Source organism: Hyperolius riggenbachi, chromosome 2, assembly GCF_040937935.1.
Source record: "Hyperolius riggenbachi isolate aHypRig1 chromosome 2, aHypRig1.pri, whole genome shotgun sequence".
NCBI classification, from domain to species: domain Eukaryota; kingdom Metazoa; phylum Chordata; class Amphibia; order Anura; family Hyperoliidae; genus Hyperolius; species Hyperolius riggenbachi.
In genome coordinates this window covers 150,036,730-150,061,121 of record NC_090647.1, presented here as the reverse complement: position 1 = coordinate 150,061,121, position 24,392 = coordinate 150,036,730, and the positions used below count along the sequence as shown (strand labels likewise).

Sequence of the window (24,392 nt, the reverse complement as noted above, 5' to 3'; positions counted from 1 at the left end):
CAGAAGGCAGAGGACTGTGGCGAGGGAAGAATCAAGCTAAGGGGGCTGAAGGAAGCCTCAGGTATGTATCTAATGATCCTTTACCAAGCACACAAGTAACACTGATGCACCTGTAATCTGGGAGTGGCCAGAGCAATTAAGGGAAACCTGTGTGTGAGAACCCAGCTCTAAGGGGTTAAATGACAGGGATGAGAAAACAGAAGTGAGGAGAGTGTAAAGCTTAACCAGCTGCAGTAAGATGTCACAACTTTCCACCAGTGCCAAGAAAAGTCACACAAATCTGAAATGAAACCTTCCACAGACCACTTCTTTCAGGTGTTCCTACTTTTACCCTTAAATCTGTTACATATGTCTGCATAACCCACAGAAGAGTACAGATGTTCTAAAGACACATTTACAGTTGACAATTTCAGAATATTTTTCACCAAGTACGACAGGGCTTAATTAAGATGATGAACACATGATATTTCCATTATCTAAACAGGAAACCTAAAGAGAGAGGGATTTGGAGGCTGACATTGATTTCCTTTTACACAATTCCAGTTGCCTGGCATCAGTAGTGTCTGATTATGTGGCAAATACAGTCAGACTTCAGTCAGCCAGCCTCCATATCGATTTCAGTTCAGGTGTCGTTCGTTTACTCCCCAAATAAAGTTATTCATCACTACAGCACTTATGGCATCAAACAAACAGGCTCATGTTTAAGCTGTTTAGAAGTTCCACAACCTAACATCATGCTCACAATATAAACAGCCAAGAGTATAACATTTTCCTTGCTACTAATGGCTAATGCAAACTCAGAGCAAAGTGTTAAGACAGTAATGCTACATACACACTTGAGATAAAAGTCTTTGAAAAAGGCAAGATCACAGACCAATTTTACCCCCTTTCATGTAGTATGAGAGCCATACTCTACACAGTCTATTCTATGCAGCTGAACTCCCCTTCAGATAGAAATCTTTGCAAGATGCTGCACACAAAGATGCCCGTACACACTCAAAAGATCATTATCTGCACAAGATCTGTTCCTGCAAAAGATCCATTCCTGCAAAATGCATTCATAGTCTATATCTGCAGATCCTTATACACACCTTGTTTAACAGACTTCATCTGCATATCTGGCAATCATCTGCAGATCTGAAAATCCATCCTGGTGGATCTGATCTGCAGATGATTGTCTGTTAAACAAGGTGTGTATGAGGATCTGCAGATATCATAGACTATGAATGCATTTTGCAGGAATGGATCTTTTGCAGGAACAGATCTTTTGCAGATAATGATCTTTTGAGTGTGTACGGGCATCTTTATGTGCAGCATCTTGCAAATATTTTATCTGATGGGGAGGGGAGTGCAGCTCCATAGAATAGACTGTGTAGAGTATGGCTCTCATACTACTTGGAAGGGGGTAAAATTGGTCTGTGATCTTTCATTTTCCAAAGACTATGGTTGGATGTGTGTATGCACCCTAAGACAGATGTATCAAAAGCAAAGCAAGGAAAATTCAGAATCCTTGATCTGAGTATCTGCTCCACGTTTTACCCAAAGCTTCCATGCACCAGAATCACAGCAGACTTTCCAAAACACCTGTATGGGAGTGTGTTCCCCTTCTTCCCTCCCCCTTCTTAAATAATAGATAATTTACCATTTAAAGAGCTTGCCACAGAAAGTATGAGACAATTGTTCAGACATAACAAGCAGAAGAGAAACTAGTAGTGCATTGCTCTGACCTCATCTCTTTTAAGAAGCAAAGGTAGAAATAAGTGTTAGGTGGCAGCAGGGGGGAATCATGAACAGAATTACAATACAAAATATAATAAAAATAAATCTATTGGATTTAAGCCAGGCCATATAGAAAGCAATACAGTTCTACTTAATCATGCAGACATGAGTACATTCAGGTTTGTTTGTTTTTTCACAAGACTGAGATGATCCTATTCACATAAAACATGTTCAAGTCTGACGAGGTCTTCCTAGAAAGGACGTGGCTCAGTGGACAAAGCAGCCTCAAAGACTGGTATGTTGCAGGAAGCTACAGAAGCGCTTTTATTTGCATTACCTGCACGTTTGGCACACTTTACACTCAGGACACTGCCAGCCAGAGCGTTTCAATGGTGTGACAGTGATCTCCAGACAGGAGCCATGATAGTGCAATCCACAGCTGGTGCAGAACAGAAGGTCTGTGAGGTCCCCAGATTTGTCACATAGCATGCAGCGAGAATCATCTAGTGGCAAGAAAAAAAACAATATACATAAAACCATATCCATGGAGAATAAGAAAAACGTAACTAGCTCATTGCTGTCAGTCTTTATGATTCCTTTTAAATTCACAGACTGAAATTCCACAATCAACTGAGACATAACAGCAAAACAGTCTTAAAACATAAGTTCCAACAAGTCTGTGAAATTATGCTTCAAGCAAAACCACTATCAAAGAAGTGAACAGGTGCATTAAGTGCTGCTCAAATACCTTCACTGTTCTTCCTGCCACTGTTACATGCTCTTATTACACTCTATACCAGGGCTGCGAAGTCGGAGTCGAGGAGTCGGAGCAATTTTGGGTACCTGGAGTCGGGTAATCTTTATACCAAATCCACATCCCTGGTAAGTATTAGACTAAGGAGTCGGAGCCATTTTGGGTAACTGGAGTGGGTGGTTTCATAAACTGAGGAGTCGGATGATTTTTGTACCAACTCCACAGCCCTGCTCTATACTGTGCTATAAATACAGCGTGGCATCAGTTCACACTATTGCAAAGTGAGGCTAAATTATACTCTCTATTAACCCCTTTGGGACCAAGGACGCTACAGTTACGTCCTTTGTGTGGCTGCCTGCTGGTGACCGGACATAACTAACGTCCTTGAAGTACCGGCTGCTCCCGGCGCGATTGCACGCACCCGAGAGGGGAGATTACCCTGTTATATGACAGCTGACATCTCCACTCACTGATCAGGAGCCATGGCGATTGGCTCCTGATCACTATGATTGCCGCCGATCGTAGTGGTCACTGAAGCCGTGGTGGCGGCAGAAGGAAGAGGACCAGACTCCGCTCTCCTGACATTCCTCTGACGATGGTCACTCCCCCTCCGCTCTCCCAGCATCCACCCTCGCTCTGGCTCTAATGTCAGGTCCCGGCTTGATGTCATCAAGCTGGGACCCGGAACTTAGTGGCAGAGCGATCCTGGATGCCAAGGAGAGAGAAGGCAGGGAGAGCTGCTCATCGCTGGGTCTGGGGAGGTGAGTAATGGATGCTACCTATACTGGGGACACCCATCTATACTGGGGACACCCATTCCTGGCTATCTATACTGGGGATACCTATGCCTGGCTATCTAAATGGGAGACACTGAAAACCTCAAAATTGCTCCGGTCCTTAAGGGGGGGGGGGGGTATAGCCAGTCCTCAAGTGGTTAACACCCACTAGTTTTGACAATCATCATAGCTAAAAAAAATAAAAACTATAAAAAAAAATCAAAAAAAAAAAAAAAAAAAAAAAAATCGCATGGATTGATATCTGGCTGCTTTTATTAATGATAGGACTCATCTGTTCTTTATCGTACAGAGTGACCGTGAAAGTAGCAGCATATGACGGACTTCCCTCACACCGCATCAAGTACTACAAAGTCATCGGTGAGGACTGTTCTTTACATCAGATGTATGTCTCCCTGCATGGCAAGTTGCATTAAATAAGCATAAATGCTGTGTCAACTCAATCCCTAGCATCTCTATTTACAACATGGAATCATTGACCAGAAAAAAGTGGGAGTATTATCCCACCCAATCATTCACGCAGACTAAAAACTCTATTCTGTGTGGCTGTCCATCCTCAGGCTCTGAAACGCTTTCCAGGAAACGGTGACACAAATCTAAAAAGGATTGGCTGGATTAAAGGCTCTGACAGAGGAGGCCAGGGTTCTTCCTGTTCAGTAAGCCAGCACTTATTCAGTAAGAGACATTGGGTAAGACTCCCTAACACTGCTATAGCTTATAAAGCATGCACTAGTGGCTGCAGCTCTGGCACCGAGTCCGCCAGAAGACTACAACAATATAAATATTCTGTGTCTTGTCCAAGAATAGAATGTATTCTAAAACTCACCCATCGCAACAGCTTCGGCCACATGTTCCGTGCAGAGCAGTTTTAAGGTCTTCATTGACTGGAAGGATCCACTCGCCGCAGCGCATGGAAAATGATATCGGTGCAAACACCCTGTGGAGTGGCACTGAATGGTAGCACCCATCCGTTTACAGTATTCACATTTCTGTAATAGAAAGCAATCACATGCCAGAAGCGAAGTCAGACAATCATAAAATCAAGTACAGATTTATCACGCACAATCTGCTACTGGAGAAGAAGTAAATATAAAATAGTACAAATGATGAAAGTGGATTCTGGCACTACAATGCAAGGATACTTTTATTAAAGAAAACCTGTAACTAAAAAAAAGTTCCCCTGGGGGGGGGGTACTCACCTCGGGTGGGGAAGCCTCCGGATCCGATCGAGTCGGATCCTCCTGTGTCCCATGGTGGTCTGTGCCTGCGTAGTAGAGCGGACCAGACGGAGATCGGCTATTTCCCCCCCCATCTCCGTGCTGAGAGCTGCAACAACACCCCCACTGGAGCCAGGGAAGGTAAATAAATCAGCACTTATCAGTGCTTGTCGGGGGAGGATTCCGGAACGCTTCGGGGGAGCCAGCGCTGGACTGTCTGCAGCTACAGTGGAAGGGGAAGCCTCATTGGAACCCTAAGGCTCCCCCCCCCCTCCCGAGGCGAGTACCCCCCAGGGGATTTTTTTGTTACAGAGTCTCTTTAAGCACGGAAGAAATTACAACAAAACATATGTATATAGTGTCAAAGTAGCCTAAGGCTTGGTTCACACTTGGCTAGAAATTAGTGCAATTTTCATAACGGAACAACAGATATGTGAATGCATCCCATGTTCAGTGTAAAATTCAGACACGTTAGTTCATAGATAGCAATGCTAGAATTAAGACATGTCCATCACGATAGACACATCAGAGTGGTGATAAATGACGACTGTCACAGCAGATTGTACATCTGACACTGACCGTCCAGAACACAAGCCCATTGTAATGTGAATCTAGCCTAATACATATGTATATAAACATTTCCCTATACATGCAAAGACACTGAATGTAATACACATCTAATGCCAGCAGGGGGCCTTGCCTGATAAAGAAGTGTAGTTAAATAGTAGTGCACAGTCCATGGCATCACGCATAGAATGTGTTCATTGTAAACTAAATTAGGGCCCAATCTACAACCAGTTAAGAACATATGGTGGCCCAATGAACTGGCCTGGATTTCCTAAAACTGTATGCTATTGGTTAGCAAAGTGGAAAATCCTTGCTACCTCAGCCCATAGCTGGTGAAAGGTAAGTGAATTAGGAGTCAGTATTTTATATTTAAATATCACCAACATCTTCCATACGGCTGTGCAGTATATACAACAGAAAAATAGTAGGGATCATAGATACACAAGTAGTTCAACACAGTACAATCAGAACTTCCAGCAACTAAACTATAAAATACATAGACAATTGATGTGTGGTTTGAAACATTACTAGTACATGTTCATATGATAAAGCACATCAGAAACTGGAAACACTAGGAGAAACCTGCTCTCGCAAGCTTACATCTGGCGGATTAGTTAGACCCCATTCACACTTAAAAGCACAAAATGATTTGCGGGAGTAATTTTCCCGCAATTGACCCGGGAAAAAAAAAAAAAAAATCACTGGACGCTGCATCGATTTTTCCACGATCGCGTTTAGCGCTTCTATAGCACTGAAATGCGATCGCCAGAAAATTACCTGAAAATGGTGCAGGCTACACGTTTGCGTTTGGCGATTTGCGTTAATGCCAGTGACTAACGCAAAGCGCCCAAGTAAGAACGGGCCCATAGGGTATTATAGCACTAGCGCTTTTAAAATCGCAGGCAAACCGCTGTAGTGTGAATGGGCCCTTACACTAGGTGAGAACATAGAGGAGCCAGAGGATGAGGCGGTGAGCCTCACAATCTGGCTGTGACAAATTATCCGCTTGTCTGAAGAGGTGTGTTTAAAGGTGGCCACTAATAATAATCATTTTCATCCAATTTTACCAAATCTATGTAGTAGAAGAGTAAATTGAGTAAATATATTAAAAGGATTATTTAGGCAGTTACCTTATATTACATAGAAATGGTAAGATTGGATGAAAAAGATTGCATCAGTGGCCAGCTTAAGCAGAAATGTCTGAAGGTTTTTAGATTGGTGCATGATGGACAAGCTGGCTGAGACAGAGAGCTCCGAAGGAGAGATGAGATTTGTGAGAAGTCCTGGATGTGGGCATGAGAGGAGGTGACCAAGCTAAAGGACAGGAGTGTTTCATGGGAGGAATGAGGCTTCCAGGTGGATTGCTATCTGGCATACCTGGGCGGTATGGACGAGCTCAGCTCGTCCATCACCGCCGGAGGCTGCCGCTCAGGCCCTGCTGGGCCGATTTGCGCCAAATAAAGAGCAGCACACGCAGCCGGCACTTTGCCAGCCGCGTGTGCTGCCCGATCGCCGCCGCTCTGCGGCGATTCGCCGCGAGCAGCGGCGAAAGAGGGTCCCCCCAGCCGCCTGAGCCCTGCGCAGCCGGAACAAAAAGTTCCGGCCAGCGCTAAGGGCTGGATCGGAGGCGTCTGACGTCAGGACGTCGGCTGACGTCCATGACGTCACTCCGCTCGTCGCTATGGCGACGGTGTAAGCAAAACAAGGAAGGCCGCTCATTGCGGCCTTCCTTGTTTATTCTGGGCGCCGGAGGCGATCGGAAGAACGCCTCCGGAGCGCCCTCTAGTGGGCTTTCATGCAGCCAACTTTCAGTTGGCTGCATGAAATAGTTTTTTTTTTAATTTAAAAAAAACCCTCCCGCAGCCTCCCTGGCGATCTTATCAGAACGCCAGGGTGGTTAATGAAGAAATTATTTGTGCTTGCACAATCATTTTAGAAGCCTCTTGTTTAATGAAGGGACAAAAAAATATTAGTAGTTGAGGTTATTGTATTTATGGTAACTACAGGTGGGGCAGAGAGCAATGGTGACAATCTCTGTTCTTACCTGTGATATCCCTGAGAAAACAGCTTTATCAACATTAACAAGATCAGTCCCTTCACCTTGCCAAACTCCATGAGACCATAATGCACAGCACTGATGAACCCAATAGTGTCCTGCAAACAGGAAAAGAAAGTTATAAAAATAGGAATAGGAACACACTGCACACATCTGAACGATAGTGAATCCAACAAGTCTTGTGTTTCTTTGGGGCCCTGTAGAGATCAATGAGACAGGCTTCAGTTAGGCTGTGCTTCCACTACAGCCAAAAATTTACTATTTTTGTCCATTATACTGAATCGCAAAACTGATAGTGTACAGTTTTCAAATTTTTCAGTCCGCAACTGATCCATTGTCCTGGACCTCACTTCTGTGCTGTCCGTGATTTTTCTGGGAAAGCGGATGCATTTCCCATGTAGACTATGGTTGAAACGCATGTGCTCCAGGTACCAGCTGGACCACTGGGGCGGACACTACACTGTTCATTCCCCCTGGCCGTTCGTAGTCTGGCACAATGCCGCCCAGCCTCATTCTTCAGGCTTCTATGAAGATAAGTATTCAGCCTCATTCACATACTGCCCAACATACTCATGTTCTAGAAGTAAAGTGCACTCCAGAAAAACCTTGAATGTTCCTAAGAGAAAGCCTACTTCACTGATGTACCGGATACATAGGTCCTTGGGCTGTTAAAACCACTACAAGCTGTAACACTTCTGTTGATTTCTTTTTTTTTTTTAAAAAAGGATTTTATTTCACTTAATGTGGTTTACCATACTTCACTAATCATAACTACACTGGTAATATCCAATTCATATTTTTTCTCACCTGAGGGTTCAAAAAGCTTTTCTGGAAACAAAGATTCTTCAAACCCAATGATATTCGGATCTAAGTACTGAGGGACAACCTCCTGCATCTGACAGCGGGTGAGATTAAGATGTGGGTAGCCGGGCGAAGGGTCAAATCGCAAGAGTTCATGCTGTCCCTGGGGACTCCATTCACCACAGTTACACAGCGCGCAACGCCTTGTGAAGGAACCACTAGGAAAAGAGAGGAAAATTGATAATTTGACAAGAAGCAGTAAAACGTTCAAGAAAAATAATCTCCCATCCAGCTGCAATGAATAACCGTGGAACACTTGAGATGCACGTACCTGCTGCATGGTGGATGTTGCGGAGTACCACAGGGGAGAGCAGGAGATGGGCTGCCGGGCTCCTCTGCTTCACAGGCCACATCAGAACCATTTTCATCTGCTGCAGGCAAAGGAAACCAAATCAAAATACTGGATATGCTATAAAAACAAAGGCATGTTTAACTGCTTTGTGTAAACTATAACTTGCATGTACTGACTATACTGTATTAGGTATCTCTTTAAACCCTTTTTAGCGTGTATCTGCTATACCAGCTTCTAAAAAACAATGGTCAATAGTCTAAAAAAATGAACTTTTTGTTCTTTAAGCCAATAACTGGACTATCCACATTCCCCTGACAATCATGGTCTTTACAGTTCACAGAAGCTGGTATACAATAACTCTATGGGCAGCATACACGCTTGTGCACAGAAAGGTGCACTGCCTCAACATAAAAAAGGATAACCTGCAACCACCGCGACTTGGATCACTCAATGCCATGTCAATGTTCTCCATGGTCACTACATACATTGGTATACTCTGCAGAATCTAGCAGAACTCAGCAAGGTCCTTACACCTATTCCTGAACCGTTCTATGGACACACTGTGAAAAGCTACAAACAAGCTGCAGTATATATCATGCTGTGTGGAGTACACACAATAAGGCTGGGTCCACACTAGACCCGGTTGCAGGACGGACACTGCAGTCCGGATCAGGGGAAGTACCCACCGTACTGCAAACTGATGAAAGTGCATCAGTTTTGCATCAGTTTTGTATCAGTTTCCGTTCAGGTTTTTCCCTGACAGAAAACGTCTCTATCATTAGGAAGGAGTGGGAGGATTTTTTGGGCCAATCATAAAGCTCAGGCTATCCGTTTTCACATCCGTTTTTTGTCTGTGGAGCTGGAGATGCGTTTTCTCATTGCTTTCACTACCCCTGCGTGTATTTGTGGTCCTGATCCGTTGCGTGAAAATGCAGCAGTTCCGGAGATTCCGTTCAGGTTTTGAAAACGGATCCCCGCAAACGCAGACGGATCCGTTTTTTACTTGGGTGAGGCTGGCTGCTATTTTAAACATTAGTATCCGGGACTCCGTTTTTCATCAGGTTTGAAAAACGCAGCCACGGATACGTTTCCGGACCTAGTGTGGACCAGCTCTAAGAGCAGACACAATAAGAGATGCAGCAGGAATCAGGGGAACCTGGAAAGGCTGCACAAAAGCATGTATGTGGACAATCCAGTTCAAGAACAGGAGCTGTATCACAAATACTTTATTTAGCAGCACTTCCAATTTTGTTTTTAAAGGGAACCTGAGGAGAGAGTTTTATGGAGACAGCCATATTTGTTTCTTTTCAAACAATACCAATTGCCTGACAGTGCTGCTGATCTTTCATGCATCAGTAGCATCTGAATCACAACCCTGAAGCAAGCATGTGGCTAATCTAGTCAGACTTGAGTCAGAGCACGTGATCTGCATGCTTGTTCAGGATCTATGGCTAAAAGTATCAGACACGCAGGATCAAAAGGGGGAAAGCCAGGAAACTAACTGTTTAAAAAGAAATAAATCAGCCTCTTATTTCCTTCTCACCTAAGGCCCCCCCTTTAAAGGGAACCCGAGGTGAAAGGAATATGGAGGCTGCCATATTTCCTTGTGAACAATGCCAGTTGCCTGGCAACCCTGTTGATCTTCTGGGCATGAGTAGTGTCGGAGTCAAAACCCTGAAACAAGCATATGGCTGATCCAGTAAAACCTGAGTTAGCCGAGCCAGAGTACCTGATCTGCTGCATGCTTGTTCAGGGTCTATGGCTAAAAGTATTAGAGACACAGGCAAATATCAAGAGGACTGCCGGGCAACTGGTATTGTTTAAATGGAAATAAATATGGCAGCCTCCATATCCCTCTCACCTCGGGTTCCCTTTAAAACTTTACTAATAAAATGCAGCTGCACTCAACATACAACATGGTTAATGGAAAGTACCAATAGCAATCCAATTGCCTAAGCATCTCTCTGGCTTACTAAAATAACACCATTCTCTACACTGGAGACATTTACGGTAGATATTTTTATTGACCATACAGTGAATTTAATAAAATCAAATACAACAAAAAGTCATCACATTCATCAAAATTGTAAAAATAAAAGTGGCAAGTAGTTGGAGAATTAACGGCTGCACAGCTTTATACTACATTGAAGATATGTAGTGGTTCAAGCACATTTCTGTAAAACCACTGGATCCATACGGATTTCCTAACAACAAGTCATTGATAGTTTGCCAGATTCAGGCTAGGTTCACAGTGGGACTTTGCGTTGCGTTCCCCGTATTACAGAATCGCAACATGATGGAATGAAATCATCACACTGCACGTTATGCGACATTTAGGGGGCATACAGTGAAGCTTATAGTCAATGAAAAGTATGCTTCACTGCCTCTGTTAATGCACACGGTATGCAGTAACTGCATGCAGTGCGTGGGAATACTGTGGTTAGTTGAATCCAAACGCTTCATATGCACTGTGAACGTTCCATAAACTTGCTATTACAGTATGACTTTCTGCATTAACGGAAAAATCAGCCAAATTAGGCTATGCAAGCTCTGCTTACCCGGGGCTTTCTCCAGCCCCTTGCAGCTGACATGTCCCTTGCTGCACCTCCATTCTCAGCCGCAGGCCCGGGGTCCAAGCAGATGCAGAAGCTGACCTCGCGAGCAGGGTTGCTCTCACAAGTAATCACGAGTGATTACTACTGATTCAAATGAGGATTAATTGGTGCAGGTTGTGGTGGGGATACAAGGGGTTATTTACCCATAATTCCGCCATCCGCCCTGCATTCCAAACGGCTTGCATGAGTCCTATCGGTCACGTTGCAAGCCTCACACCAGCACACTTCTTCCTTTCGGCTTGAACGAGGAAGATACACCGTGGCCAATAGGACGCATGCAAGCTGTTTGAAACGCAGGGCGGACAGTGGAATTATGGGTAACTAACCGCTTGTATCCTCGCTGAAAACCTGCACCAATTAAGCCTCATTTGAATTACGAGTAATCACTCGTGATTACTCGTGAGAGAAACTCTGCTCGCGAGGTGGTCCTCTACTGTGCCTGCATGAGCGCCGCTGTCTATCACTCGCAAGTGGGCTGGAGTGATCTGTGCAGGCTTAAAGTCGCACCGCAACGTCCCACTGTGAACCCAGCCTCAGCCTACGTCGCATGGTGTAAGGCCCTCTTACTTCAACCTATGTGGCAGCACTCATTACCTGATGCTTCAGATTCCTTGTCCTCGCTGGATGGTTTCTGATCATCCATCCCTGGCCAAAAACTGGAACTATCCCTCTGAGGGAGACCTGTAATGCAATACACATTACATCAGTTAGACGCATTTCCTGAAATAAGTTTTAAAATTACACTTTAATGCCAAATGTCAATTTCACAGAACATTTAATTTATACCTCAAATAACAGTTACTTCTTATACTGTTTCTTGTCCAATGGTGCCTGAAGCTCACATCTTATCCTGGATTCGTGGATCAATTCGATTATTTCAAACATGCTCGATTGGATTTAGATAGTTTCTGCCGTCTATTTTGCATATTTACCATGAAAAAAAAAAAAAAAACGATAGAAATCCAATCGAGCATGTTTGAAATAATCGAATCGATCCGTTCAATCCCGCGAATCGAGCAGGAAATCTCAACGTGTGTACCCAGCATTAGGGCCTGTCTCCACGTGTCAGTTTCTCTGTGCGTCAGTTTTTCTGCATCAGTTGTGCAACAGTTTTGCATTGCTGTCAATTGTTTTTCTGCGTGCGAAAAATGCATTTAAGTGGGAACTAGCCAATTGATTAACATTGGTTGCAGTTTTCCTGTGCAGAAAGTGCACAGAAACCTGACGAGTGGAGACGGGTCCTAAGACATCCAGGCACACACACTGCAAATAATCATTTCTAGCACCGTAAAGGTGGCCATACACTGGTCAATTTGCCATCAGATCGACCAACAGATAGATCCCTCTCTGATCGAATCTGATCAGAGAGGAATCGTATGGCTGCCTTTACTGCAAACATATTGTGAATCGATTTCAGCATGAAACCGATCATAATCTGTGGAGCTGCCACTGCCGGCGCGCCCCCTCCACATACATTACCTGATCCAGCCGGCGCGTGTACCCGCCTGTCACCGCTGCTCCTTCTCCGCTGGGCTCCGGGTTCCGGCTGGCTTCACTTTCTGTCCGGGGAAGTTTAAACAGTAGAGGGCGCTCTACTGTTTAAACTTCCTGCCGGGACAGGAAGTTCAGTGGAGCTGCAGCCCTGGAGCCCAGAGCGGAGAAGAAGACAGCGGAGACCGGGGGAGCTCGCGCCGGCCGGAGCAGGTAATGTATTGCCGCTGTATTGCGTCGGTCGTCGGGCATTCTAACGCCGATATCGACGCACTCCCGACCCGCCGGCGATCTAGCAAAATCTTCCGTACGGACGGACCAACGGGAACGATTGATTTCGGACAGAAATCGATCGTTCTGTCAGCGTTTGCGCAACGATTTCACAGCAGATTCAATCACAGTGATCGAATCTACGGTATATCGGCGGGAAAATCGTTAGGTGGTGGGCCCCTTTAAAAGGACAACTGACCACATGGGTATGGAGGCTGACATTTATCTCCTTTTACCAGTTCCCAGACAGTGCTGCTTAATTCTTTGGCTACAGCAGTGTCTGAATCAGACACCTAAACCAAGCATGTGGCTAATGCAGTCAAGTCAAACATCTGATCTGCATGCTTGTTCAGTTACTATGGCTAAAAGTATTAGGCAGTGGTTCAGAAGGACTTCCAGGTAATGTGCATTGTTTAAGAGGAAGTTAATAGACAGGCTCTATATAACTCTCAGGTCAGTTGTCTAACAACTAGATTAAGGGCTGGTTCAGACGGACGTTTGCAGAGCGTTTACAGCCAGCGTTCAGGGCTTGGTGTTAAACGCTCCCATTCAAGTGAATGGGAGCGTTTGTACCAAGCTTTCAAGCGCGTTTACACAAACGCGGCGTTTGGGTCCCGATTTTCCCTGGCGTTCAAGGAGCCCCTGGAAGCTACATGTAGCTTCCAGGGGAGGTTAACCGCGACGGCTAATGTCCCCCTAGGGGAAGAAAAAACGCGACCGCATCCAAACGCACACGAACGCTGCTGAACGCGACGCCAGCAAACGCAACGCCTCCAAACGTCCGTCTGAACCAGCCCTAATGCACAACAGGCAAAATTGCTCTTTAGTGTAAGGCTGCTTACACACAGGGACGTTACAGGCGCACGTTAGTGCGCCTGTAACGCTCCCCCAACGCACAGCAATGTAACTCAAGTGGGCTGTTCACACAGCCCACGTTGCGTTACATGTAACGCTGTACGTTGCCTGGAAAGTGCAGCATGCTACGGCGTTAGAGCGGCTATAGCCGCGTTAGACTGTTTACACATGCGCAGTAGGGGGCGGAGAGGAGGCGGGGAGAGCCAGCTACAGTAGCCGCGCACATGGCTACTTAATATCCACTGCACTGGCGGCCGCTGATTGGCCGGCGGGACCACGTGATGCGGAGTGTCTCGCTCCGCGTCACGTGGTCCCGCCGGCCAATCAGCGCCACTCTGGGAGACTTTATCGGAATAGAGCCGCCTAACGCGGCTCACTCTACCGTCGGCTCTTGCAGCACCATACGTTGTGTTAGGTGCACGTTATGCGACCTTAACGTGGCACCTAACGCAACGTCTTGGTGTGTAAGTAGCCTATTACTTCATAGCTTTATACATTTCATCTACCTTATAGGCATAGATTTGCAATTCTTAACTATGAGGCAGAAGTGCCAAATACCAGTAAACAAAACAACATTTCCAGCTTTGCATAGTGTGAAGAGGGATTATAACGGGTCTTGAATTTGTATTGCTGTCGAATTCCTGTCAGCTCCTATTCAGACAGGAAGTTGCAAAATCTCTCCACAAGTGACAGAAACGGCAATAAATAATTTTTACATTTTTTTACTGATGTCACGTATTTCCTGCCCTTGGAAGTACCAGTTCTCAGGTTGAAACCACAAAGCTCCACTGAAGTCCCAGGGACAGGAAGGGTGCGCAAAAACAAAAACCTAACACTTTCAAACCACATCATTCAAAATTAAAATAAAATAAAAAAAATGATAGAACTGTGCTTTAAATACATTCTAAAGTGAAACTTATGGGAGTGAGTCATTTTATCTGCAAAGCTAAACTTACACAGGACATTCCTAGAGTCCTTATTTGGGTTTAAAGCAGGGCTGTAGAATCAGTCCAAAAATTATACAATTCCAACTCCTTAGTTTAGGATACCACCGACTCCTCTAATTTACATATAGCAATCTTGTTGATTGAAAGTACCCTATTTTTGGGACTATAAGATACAGTTTGGTTTAGAGGACAAAAACTAGGGAAACTGGAGGCGGTAGCACTGCGCTACCTGATCACTAGCGAACGGCAAAGCACCAGCGCAGTGTCACCCTATGAGGGTGTTCTTACTGAAGTCTTTCAGTTAGAAGACTGAAATCTTGCTGCATGTACTATTTTTCAGAGTTATTCTGCTTAAAAGAATGTGCAAAAACAAACATTCCAAAAGAATCATTTTGAAAATCACCATCTTTAAGCACTTTGTGATTGCATTTTGCAGTGTGTACTAAGCCTAAAAAAAGTCATTCCTAAATTTGGATTCACAGAACGATCAATAGAAGGATTGTTTGTTAATGCTATATAATCAATTATATGGTTGATCACTTAGGAGACTGTACTGTTAATGGGCACCTTAAAGTGTGCCAGAGATGACATGTGACATGGTGAGATAGACATGTGCATATGCAGGGGTTGGACAAAATAATGGAAACACCTAACATTTTGGCATCATAATCTTTGAACATGTTTTAAGCAATCAAAACTTGACATATGTTTTTTTTTTTTATTATTTTTGTTATTTGATATGTTTAATTAAATTGTTTTTTTACAGATATTTAAACCAAAGTTGGTTATAATTTATAAAAATGGCAGATCTCTCAGACTTTCAAAGAGGCCAAATTGTTGGTACTCTTATGGCAGGCGCTACTGTAACAGAAACTGCCGAATGCTTGGCATTTCAAGAGGTAGTCTCAAAAGTAATCACTGCCTTTGAAAGAGAAGGAAAAAACCTCAGCAAAGCACAGTTGTGGCCGAAATTCGAAGTTGTGTGAGAGAGGCCGTCGGACTCTAAATCAAATTGTTAGAAAAGCTCACAAGACCACGGCTCCTAAAAAGACTGCAGAGCTGAATGAACACCTACAGAAGCCAGTTTCCACAAAAACTGTTCGTCGGAAGCTGAACAAAGCTGGATTCCACAGAAGAACTGCAATTAGAAAACCTTTGCTCTCAATGTTTCAAAGCGTTTAAAGTGGTGTAGAAACCACCAGAATTGGTCCCTCGAGCAGTGGAAAAATGTGATTTCATCCAGACTGCCTTCTCCCAAACGTAAAACATGGCGGGGGTTCCGTGATGATCTGGGGTGCTATTTCTTGGAAATCCACTGGGCCAATGATTTCCCTTCATGGAAGAATTAACAGCTGAGACTATTTAGGAATTTGGGGTGACCAACTTCATCCTTTGGTTTAAGAACGGTTTCCGGAGGGGAATACAATCTTTCAAGATGATAATGCCCCAATTCATACAGCTAGAATTGTTAGAATGGCACGAGGAACATTCTAATGAAGTTGAGCATGTCATTTGGCCACCACAATCCCCAGACCTCAACATTGAGCATTTATAGTCGTTATTAGAGATTCAAGTAAGAAGTTGATTTGGGAGTGAGTATTTCCCTTTGTGTGTTTGGTAAGTTTTAGAGCAGTTGGGGACAAGCTCTTGGTGGTGGCATCTCCAGGGCTTGACTGCGCTCACATACCGCCCTAGTGACCAGGCGATTTTTTACAATTCAGCACTTGAACGATTTGCATGCTGGTTCTGGGGCCCCGGGCAGTGAGAGTTCCCAGGGCCCCAGGCTGGCTTGTGCACTATTGTTTTTAATTTTATTGTAGATTCCCATGCAGTTTAGTTAGGAGGGGGGCAGATGAGAGGGAATATCCTGCACGCTGGTGCCCCCTGCTGGCCATATAGCCCTTTTCTATATGCAACTGAAGCCCTCTCCAACGATTGGCTGAACTGCTCAGCCTCTGCTTAATTGATTACTGCAGACTAGGTGCAACGTGTGTGTGCACTTCTTATTGGCTTACAAGCAGCCTGCAGGCTTTATGTAAGCAGCAGAGAACTATTTGGGAGTGAGTATTTCCCTTTGTGTGTTTGGCATGGAAGAATTAACAGTTGAGACTATTTAGGAATTTGGGGTGACCAACTGTACTTTATACTGGTTGAACTCGATGGACGTATGTCTTTTTTCAACCAAAATAACTATGTAACTATATCCTATGGTTTAAGAACTGTTTCCGGAGGCGAATACAATCTTTCAAGATGATAATGCCCCAATCCATACAGCTAGAATTGTTAGAATGGCATGAGAAACATTTTAATGAAGTTGAGCACCTCATCTGGCCACCACAATCCCCAGACCTCAACATTGAGCATTTATAGTCGTTATTAGAGATTCAAGTAAGAAGTTGATTTCCGCCGCCATCATCTCTAAAAGAACTGGAAGGTGTTTTAACTGAAGAATGGGCTAAAATTTCTTTGGAAAAAATTCACAATTTGTATGAATCAATACCTCGGAGAATTGAGGCTGTAATTGCCGCAAAAGGTGGACCTACACCATATTAAAATATATTTTGTTGATTTTCAAGGTGTTTCCATTATTTTGTCCAACCCCTGTACAGTGGCAAGTATACTGTACAGACACTTATGATGAGCTCCTTTTCTTTTTACCTTGCCTGAAAGTTTATATTTAGCTATGGAACTGACAGTTTTTCTCCAGTCAGGAATCAGTGGGCTCACTGATAAATTACAGCTATAAAACACTTTCCTAAGCAGATACCTGGGCTTTTTACCGTGAGGAGAAAAGATAAAAAGGTCAATAGTTCATGCATTTCTACTCTGGGACTCTAGAGACACTGCAATTGAGCAGAGACTATGAAACATTAAATCTACTTTGTAAATGTTTATACATAAAATAAAACCTTGAGATATCTAAAAAGAGTCAATTTTAGGAGTAGAAGGACAGATCAAATTATTTATCTCAGTTTATTTTCATGTCTGGTTCACTTTAACCACTTGAGGACCACAGGTTTATACCGCCCTAGTGACCAGGCGATTTTTTACAATTCAGCACTTGAACGATTTGTTGCACACCACAAATTGGCCCTAACTGTAATCCTTTTACTACATTACCCTCTCATAGGCATTAGCCTAGAAGAGGGATTAGATTGTGAGGCACTACTGGGGACAAGGGAGTCCCCTGTACAGTGCTGTGCTAAATCGCAGTGCTGTACAAATGTAAATAGGCAGGTTTTTTTTCCTAACAGCCAGCCAGAGGCTCGTGCAAGTTCCCGGCTAATCTCACGCATCGCGAGATGATGCCATATGGTGTCCAGGAGGAATAAGGGAGCCACTCTGTGGCTGTCATCCTGCATTAGGCCTTTGGAGAGTGGATAAAATTGACGAACGCTTGCACAGGACAGGAGGAAAACAAAGAAATGCACCCTGTATGTATTTAAGAGAGTTTAGCCTGCCTAAATCCCACTCATCAGTGACTAATCACAAGTGTAATATGATCTCTCAAATGTGTCAGCTGGCTGCCTCGGCAGAGCAACTAATTTGTAAACAGAGGATGGTAACCCTATGTCTGCTTCCATGAAAGCAGGCAGTAGACACATTGCAGATTTATCATAGGAGTTCTGCAAGCTGTAACAAAACAAACAGCTTTTATGTGAAGGTTATTATGCTGTTGCTTATCTTTTAGAGCAGAGAGCAAGTTCTGAGTTCAGGTCCGTTTTAAGATTCTTTTATTGCCCATTCACCCTTGTGTGAGCCACACTGCCTTCAGGAAAGGGAGGTGTGGCCAAGCTTCCATTCACCAACCCACTCAATCAGGGTGTGTGATAGGTTTCAGTCTAACTGCCATTCAATACCCTCCTGTCGGGTACAATGGAGAGGGGCAATCACATGCTATTTACATCAAAATAAAAAAAAGGTATTGAAGGAGCTCATTATACCTCTGTTTCCCAATGCCAGGAGGAGTACACCAGTGTGAAGCCCAAGATTGTAGATCTACATGAATGTATTGTAAGCGGGGGGGCTGGGGGGTTGGTGGTAAGACTGGAGGAAGAGTTTTCCCCATTTCTGCCCAGCCTCATAGTGAGGGCGGAATCAGTTCCTTCTTTAATTTCTACAGTCTTCATTCTGACACCTCTACCCTGAAGGCACATGCATACTAATGAATCTGTGCTCACTTATCAATGCTATCAATTTCTAGCAGATTTCTTCACTCATAAGCAGAGACATACATGCTGCATCTGTAATATTCATTTCTCCACTCAAGTTTCCTTAATAGGAGCACTTCAAAATGCATTAAATTACAAGGCTTTTTTTGATACAGTGATAAAATAAACCAGAGATATGAAAATGAATTCATATTATTTATATTTAAAATAACTGCAAAGCAGAAAGGACAGGACAGATTTTTTCTTTTTTAAAAAAGCAGCGTGCTTTGTGTCCTATCACATGACAAATGAAAACAAAAGCTTCCCTCGGCAGCACTTCCTGCTTTCTAGATCTGTGCACTTGGCAACAAGCTGAGTGTTTGTGATTACTGCCGGGTCCTGAGAAGACCTAGCCCATCCCTTTGCTCTACGCTACAATCTACTGACATGACACACAGGCTGCAAAAAGCCAACACGTGGGAAAAAGCAGCACAGAAAGCTGAGAATTCACAAACCGTAACAAAAATACATCAAAACAGAGGAGACTGTGCAGCTGAAGAAAACGACACAGTTGAACAGTTGTATACAAACTTCTAAAGCAGGGAACACAATTTGTGCACATTTTGCTGCGCACGGCAATACGCGCACTGCTCACTATATTCAATAGCTCACTTGTAAGTCGCACGTTGTGCCCTTTTTCCCCGTGATTTCGGCTTTCTTGCATCAACACACACGTTTCTAAGTACAATATTATTCGCCATAATACGAAGAATCGTGAACAAATGTGGAAATCGCGTACAGAAAAACGCAATCAGACAAATTTTGAAATTGCACAAAACCCACTAGGACAAGTATGGTCCATTCTTAAAAAGTCAGAAGAGTCGGAAGGCAATTCCATGGATTAGGGAATGCCCTGAAGAGAAATCTGCTATAGTAAAGGGTGCATTCACACTGCATGGTGAAGAACAGAGCAAGAAGACTAAAGGCTCTTTCACACTGTAGGCCTTTTTCGGCGTTTTACAGCCACGGCCATAGTTTGCGTTTTCCATTGTAAACTGAAAGTCCATAGACTTTCATTTTACCTTTCACACATAACGCCGCATTTGAGTGTTGCGTTTTGAAGCTCCCCGCTTTTTCAGGGCCGACCGCGGCGTTTCGTTTTTCAATGATAGTCAATGGAAAACGCAAACTACAGCTTTTATAAAATAAAATAAAAAGTTTTCAGAGCTGTAAAACGCTTTGAAAGCGCTATGGAAAAGCTATGTATTGACGCTGAAAAGCATAAAAATGCCTTAAAAAAGCACCAAACCGCTGACAGCAAAAGGCAGCCTTTTGTACCGCAGCCTCTAGTGTGAAAGAGTCCTAATGCTGGGCATACATGGGTCGATACGGCGGCCGATTAGCCGCCGGATCGACCCCCGCCGCGTCCCCGTGGATCGATTCCCACTCGTCCCCGCCGGCGGTGCTCATCAGCCGCTCGATTCCCTGCCATTATCCGCCGGCGGGAATCGAGCAGGCGCGGGTAGAGCGGCTTGATCGGGCCAGCTGAATATTACCTTCCCCGCAGGGGGACACGAAGACACGATGGTAATCAACCCTGGATGGCGCATGTAGCGTCCAGGGTCGCCAGGAAGGACAGGGAAAATCAGGATAGGACGCCATGTTCATGCAAACACCGGTAAACGATACACGCCACCCGATACAAACGCTCCCATTCACCAGGGCTGTGGGAGTCGGTACAAAAATCCTCCGACTCCGAAGGTTAGTATTCCACAGACTCAACTAATTTGCATATTAGAATCTTGTTGATTGAAAGTATGTAACATAAAATGCATTTCTTAACGCTTAGGAATTTCAAAAGTCAACTGAACTGAGAGGGACATGGAGGGTGCCATATTTATTCCCTTTTAAACAATACAAGTTACCTGGCTAGCCTACTGATCTTCTGCCTCTAATACTTTTAGTCATAGACTTAGGCCTCGTTCACATCATACTCGCTTCCGTGCGCATTTGGAAGTGCGTATGACGTGGTAACATGCAAGAACGTTGCAGCCCTGCACAGCAGTACGATGCGCTATGATGTGCTTGCATACTGCTGCATGCATTCTGCCCGCAAGCGCAGAGCTGACCTATTCACAATCAATGGATGGGATCAGCAGTGCAGCGGGTAGCAGCGCAGATGGCGTGCGTTTGTAAGCGTTGCGTTCCGATCGCACGGCTATTTGCACTGCATAGATGTGAACGAGGCCTAAAACTAGTCCTTGGTAAGAGTACTTGTAGAAGGTACAGACAGGAACAAAGAACATCTATCAGGCCCGAGGCAATGTGACTGTTCAGTACAACCTATGAGGTCAAAGTAATGCACAGCACTGCAGGTGGGCATGAACTACAGCACAACATACAGCCCCCTAATGTACTCTAAAGGAGACCTAAAGTTTAACGAACACAAATACAAAATAATATTTTCAAATTTTTTTTTTATTTAAGATAAAAACAAAAAACAAAACAAAAAAAAAAGCAAATTTTGATATAAAACAAATGGGAGTCGTAAAGATGCACTGTGTGTGATACTAACAGACAGCAATAGAAACCGGTGACAGCAATACCCCAAACTAATGCCTCGTACACACCCTAATCTAAACTCTCTTAACCTGCCTTCCAGAACCTGCTCCGCCATGTGCCAGTCATCCATCTTCCATAGCAACAGTACACATCAATATGCTACAGCAATTAAAAGATACCCGAGGTGACATGTGACAAGATGAGATAGACATTGGTATGTACAGTGCCAAGCACACTAATAACGATGCTGTGTTCCTTTTTTTCTTTCTCTGCCTGAAAGAGTTAAATATCAGGTATGTAAGTGGCTGACTCAGTCCTGACTCAGACAGGAAGTGACTGCAGTGTGACCCTCACTGATAAGAAATGCCAACTATAAAACACTTTCCTAGCAGAAAATGGCTTCTGAGAGCAGGAAAGATGTAATTTTTTTTTTAGGAAAAGGAAAATAGATACAATTGTTTATTTCATTAGTTTATTTTCGCCTCGGGTGTCCTCTAAAGGCGCGTACACGCACTGTATTTTTACAAGCGACGGGTCCGTCAGACCCGCTGTGCGGATCAGTCAAAAACAGTCTTATCAGTCTGCCGACTGCTTGTACACACGTGCTGCTGTCGGCAGAACAACTGCTCCGCAGGAGGGTCTGACGGACCGGTCGCTTGAAATAATACGGCATGTGTACGTGCCTTTAAGGATCACTGTCACGAAAATCTACAATATGTAAACATACACAGATAAGAAGTACGTTTCTTCCAGAGTAAAATTAGTTATAAACTACTTTTCTACCATGTTGCTGTCACTTACAGTAAGTAGTAGAAATATGACATTACCAACAGGTTTTGGAATTGCCCATCTACCCATGGGGGATTCTCAGGGTTTTCTTTATTTTCAAAAGCACTTAAGTGAATGGTGGTTGCTCCGTCCAACTGCCGGAAGAAAAAAAAAAAAGGTGCAGCAAGCACGGAGGCTGTATAAATCTTTTTCAAGGAGTGTTTTCTTAAAAAAGAAAGGCCAAGCTGAGAATCCCCTATGGAGAGATGGACTAGCCCAAAACCTGTTGGTAATGTCAGATTTCTACTACCTACTGTTAGCGACAGCAACATAGGAGAAAAGCAATTTATTTACTCTGGAAGAAACATGCTTCTAATTTGTATTTAAAATTTTAAGATATTCACAACAATGGTCCTTTGAGCACGGAATTGTCGCCCAACAGTCCCAGTACAAGCGACAGTCATTATGTGTATGTAAGCACCTTTGGTCTTTCCTGGAGCTTTTATAAATGTTCATTACAGCTGCTGGAAGTTTTCTACGGGAATCACTCCCTTTGATGAAGATGTAGCACAAGGTCAGACGCAAGTATGTAAACAATAACCAAACACTGGAAAACCTTGGCAGTGGCTGATGAGCAGCATACAGGCAGTTATTTCTAAAAGGGAACCACTGTCCTAGGAACATGATTCGATTTTGGTTTTAGCGCACACTATGCACATAAGTGTAAGTTGCGATACAATAAAAAAAGAAAATGCATGCTGAACCATAAAGCAACACAGACATTATGTGAAAGAAAATATGAGGGTCCAGGAACTTTCATATGTGTGAGTGTAGATCGCACATAGTGTTAACCAGCCCTCAGGACACGTTCACACCATGTGCATTGTGTACCATGTACGGTTAAAAGTAGGGATTGGACGAATCCACAATTTCTTCGAAACCGAATCTAAAAAAGGTTCTCGAATTTCTCAAACCTTTTGAATCCCAAATCTACCGAATCATGCACAAAAGAATTGTGCAATCGTGGTATAGTTGCCGGCAATATAGCTAGCTAGGTATGGGTGACTTCAGTATAGCTAGCTAAGAATAGAAGGTATATGTGCCTTCAGTATAGGTAGCAAGGTATATGTGCCTTCAGTATAGGTAGCAAGGTATATGTGCCTTCAGTATAGGTAGCAAGGTATATGTGCCTTCAGTATAGGTAGCAAGGTATATGTGCCTTCAGTATAGGTAGCAAGGTATATGTGCCTTCAGTATAGGAAGCAAGGTATATGTGCCTTCAGTATAGGTAGCAAGGTATATGTGCCTTCAGTATAGGTAGCAAGGTATATGTGCCTTCAGTATAGGTAGCAAGGTACATATGCCTTCAGTATAGGTAGCAAGGTACATATGCCTTCAGTATAGGTAGCAGAGTATAGGAGCCTCAGTATAGGTAGAGTATAGGAGCCTCAGTGTAGGTATCCGGGTATAGGAGTATAGGTAGCAGAGTATAGGAGCCTCAATATAGGCAGCCTCGTGCTCCCTGTCCCACCCGCGGCCTCCTCTGGCTCACCCCCTCTGCATAAACAAATACCGTCTCACCTCCAGCATGGAGCACAGAGCGGCAGACCTCTCCTCTTACTACCCTGTTCGGCCTAGTGGCCGGACCGGCTTTTACTGATGGCGCGATTAGTAAAAGCCGTTCACTAGGGGAAACAGGGAAGCCAGTGTGAGGTCTGCCCTCCGCTCTGGATAGGTGAGCGGATACTTTTAACTATGCGGGGGGCAAGCAGAGGAGGCACAGGGGGAAGAGAACGAGGGCGAGCGGGTGGAGCAGCGAATGCGCGGGGATGCAGCGTCGAGATTCGGCGAGAGGTACATGGCATCAGGATTTGAGTCCACAAATGCCGAATATTTCCCAATATTCAAGGGATTTGTGGATTTGCTGGGCCCATCCCTAGTTAAAGTATGCAAATCAATGCGCACCACCCACTGCAAACCATGAGCGTAATTTTTCTGCCCGTTTGTCTATGGACAGTCCACAATATTGTGCGCAATGTCCAGTAGCGCCCTGTTAGCAGCACTTTAACCTCCTTGCCGGTTATCCCAAGCTCAGTTTGGGGTAACCTGCGTAGGAGGATTTCTCAGGCCCCGCTGGGTCGATTTTCAAAATTTTTTTCTCCCTACACGCAGCTAGCACTTTGCTAGCTGCGTGTGTTACACGATCGCCGCCGCTACCCGCCGCGCCGAGACGCCCCGACCCCTGCGCAGCCTGGCCAATCAGTGCCAGGCAGCGCTGAGGGGTGGATCGGGATTCCCTCTGACGTCCCGACATCCATGATGTCGGTGACGTGATCCCATGATGGGGAAGCCCTGCAGGAAATCCCATTCTGTACGGGATTGCCTGCTTACTCTGATCGGAGTGGGTGGGGGGATGCCGCTGCTCAGCGGCTATCAGGGCTCGCTACATGATTTAAAAAAAGAAAAAAAATAT

At 44.3% G+C, this 24,392-nt stretch overlaps 1 protein-coding gene across 4 annotated transcripts in view; it reads right to left on the bottom strand.

Moving 5' to 3' along the window:
• The window catches only part of KMT2D (lysine methyltransferase 2D), a 193,523-nt gene that overhangs the window by 120,707 nt on the left and 48,424 nt on the right, over nucleotides 1-24,392 (bottom strand). For 3 of the 4 annotated variants that reach the window (XM_068267678.1, XM_068267680.1, XM_068267681.1), the window contains exons 2-7: nucleotides 11,470-11,556; nucleotides 8,240-8,339; nucleotides 7,915-8,126; nucleotides 7,096-7,205; nucleotides 4,094-4,256; nucleotides 2,057-2,222 (exon numbers count right to left, since the gene is read on the bottom strand). In XM_068267678.1, the coding sequence (XP_068123779.1) occupies nucleotides 2,057-2,222; nucleotides 4,094-4,256; nucleotides 7,096-7,205; nucleotides 7,915-8,126; nucleotides 8,240-8,339; nucleotides 11,470-11,518 (800 nt within the window). In that variant the 5' untranslated portion in view covers nucleotides 11,519-11,556. The remainder of the gene's footprint in view (nucleotides 1-2,056; nucleotides 2,223-4,093; nucleotides 4,257-7,095; nucleotides 7,206-7,914; nucleotides 8,127-8,239; nucleotides 8,340-11,469; nucleotides 11,557-24,392) is intronic. The other variant, XM_068267679.1, reaches the window with a different exon arrangement.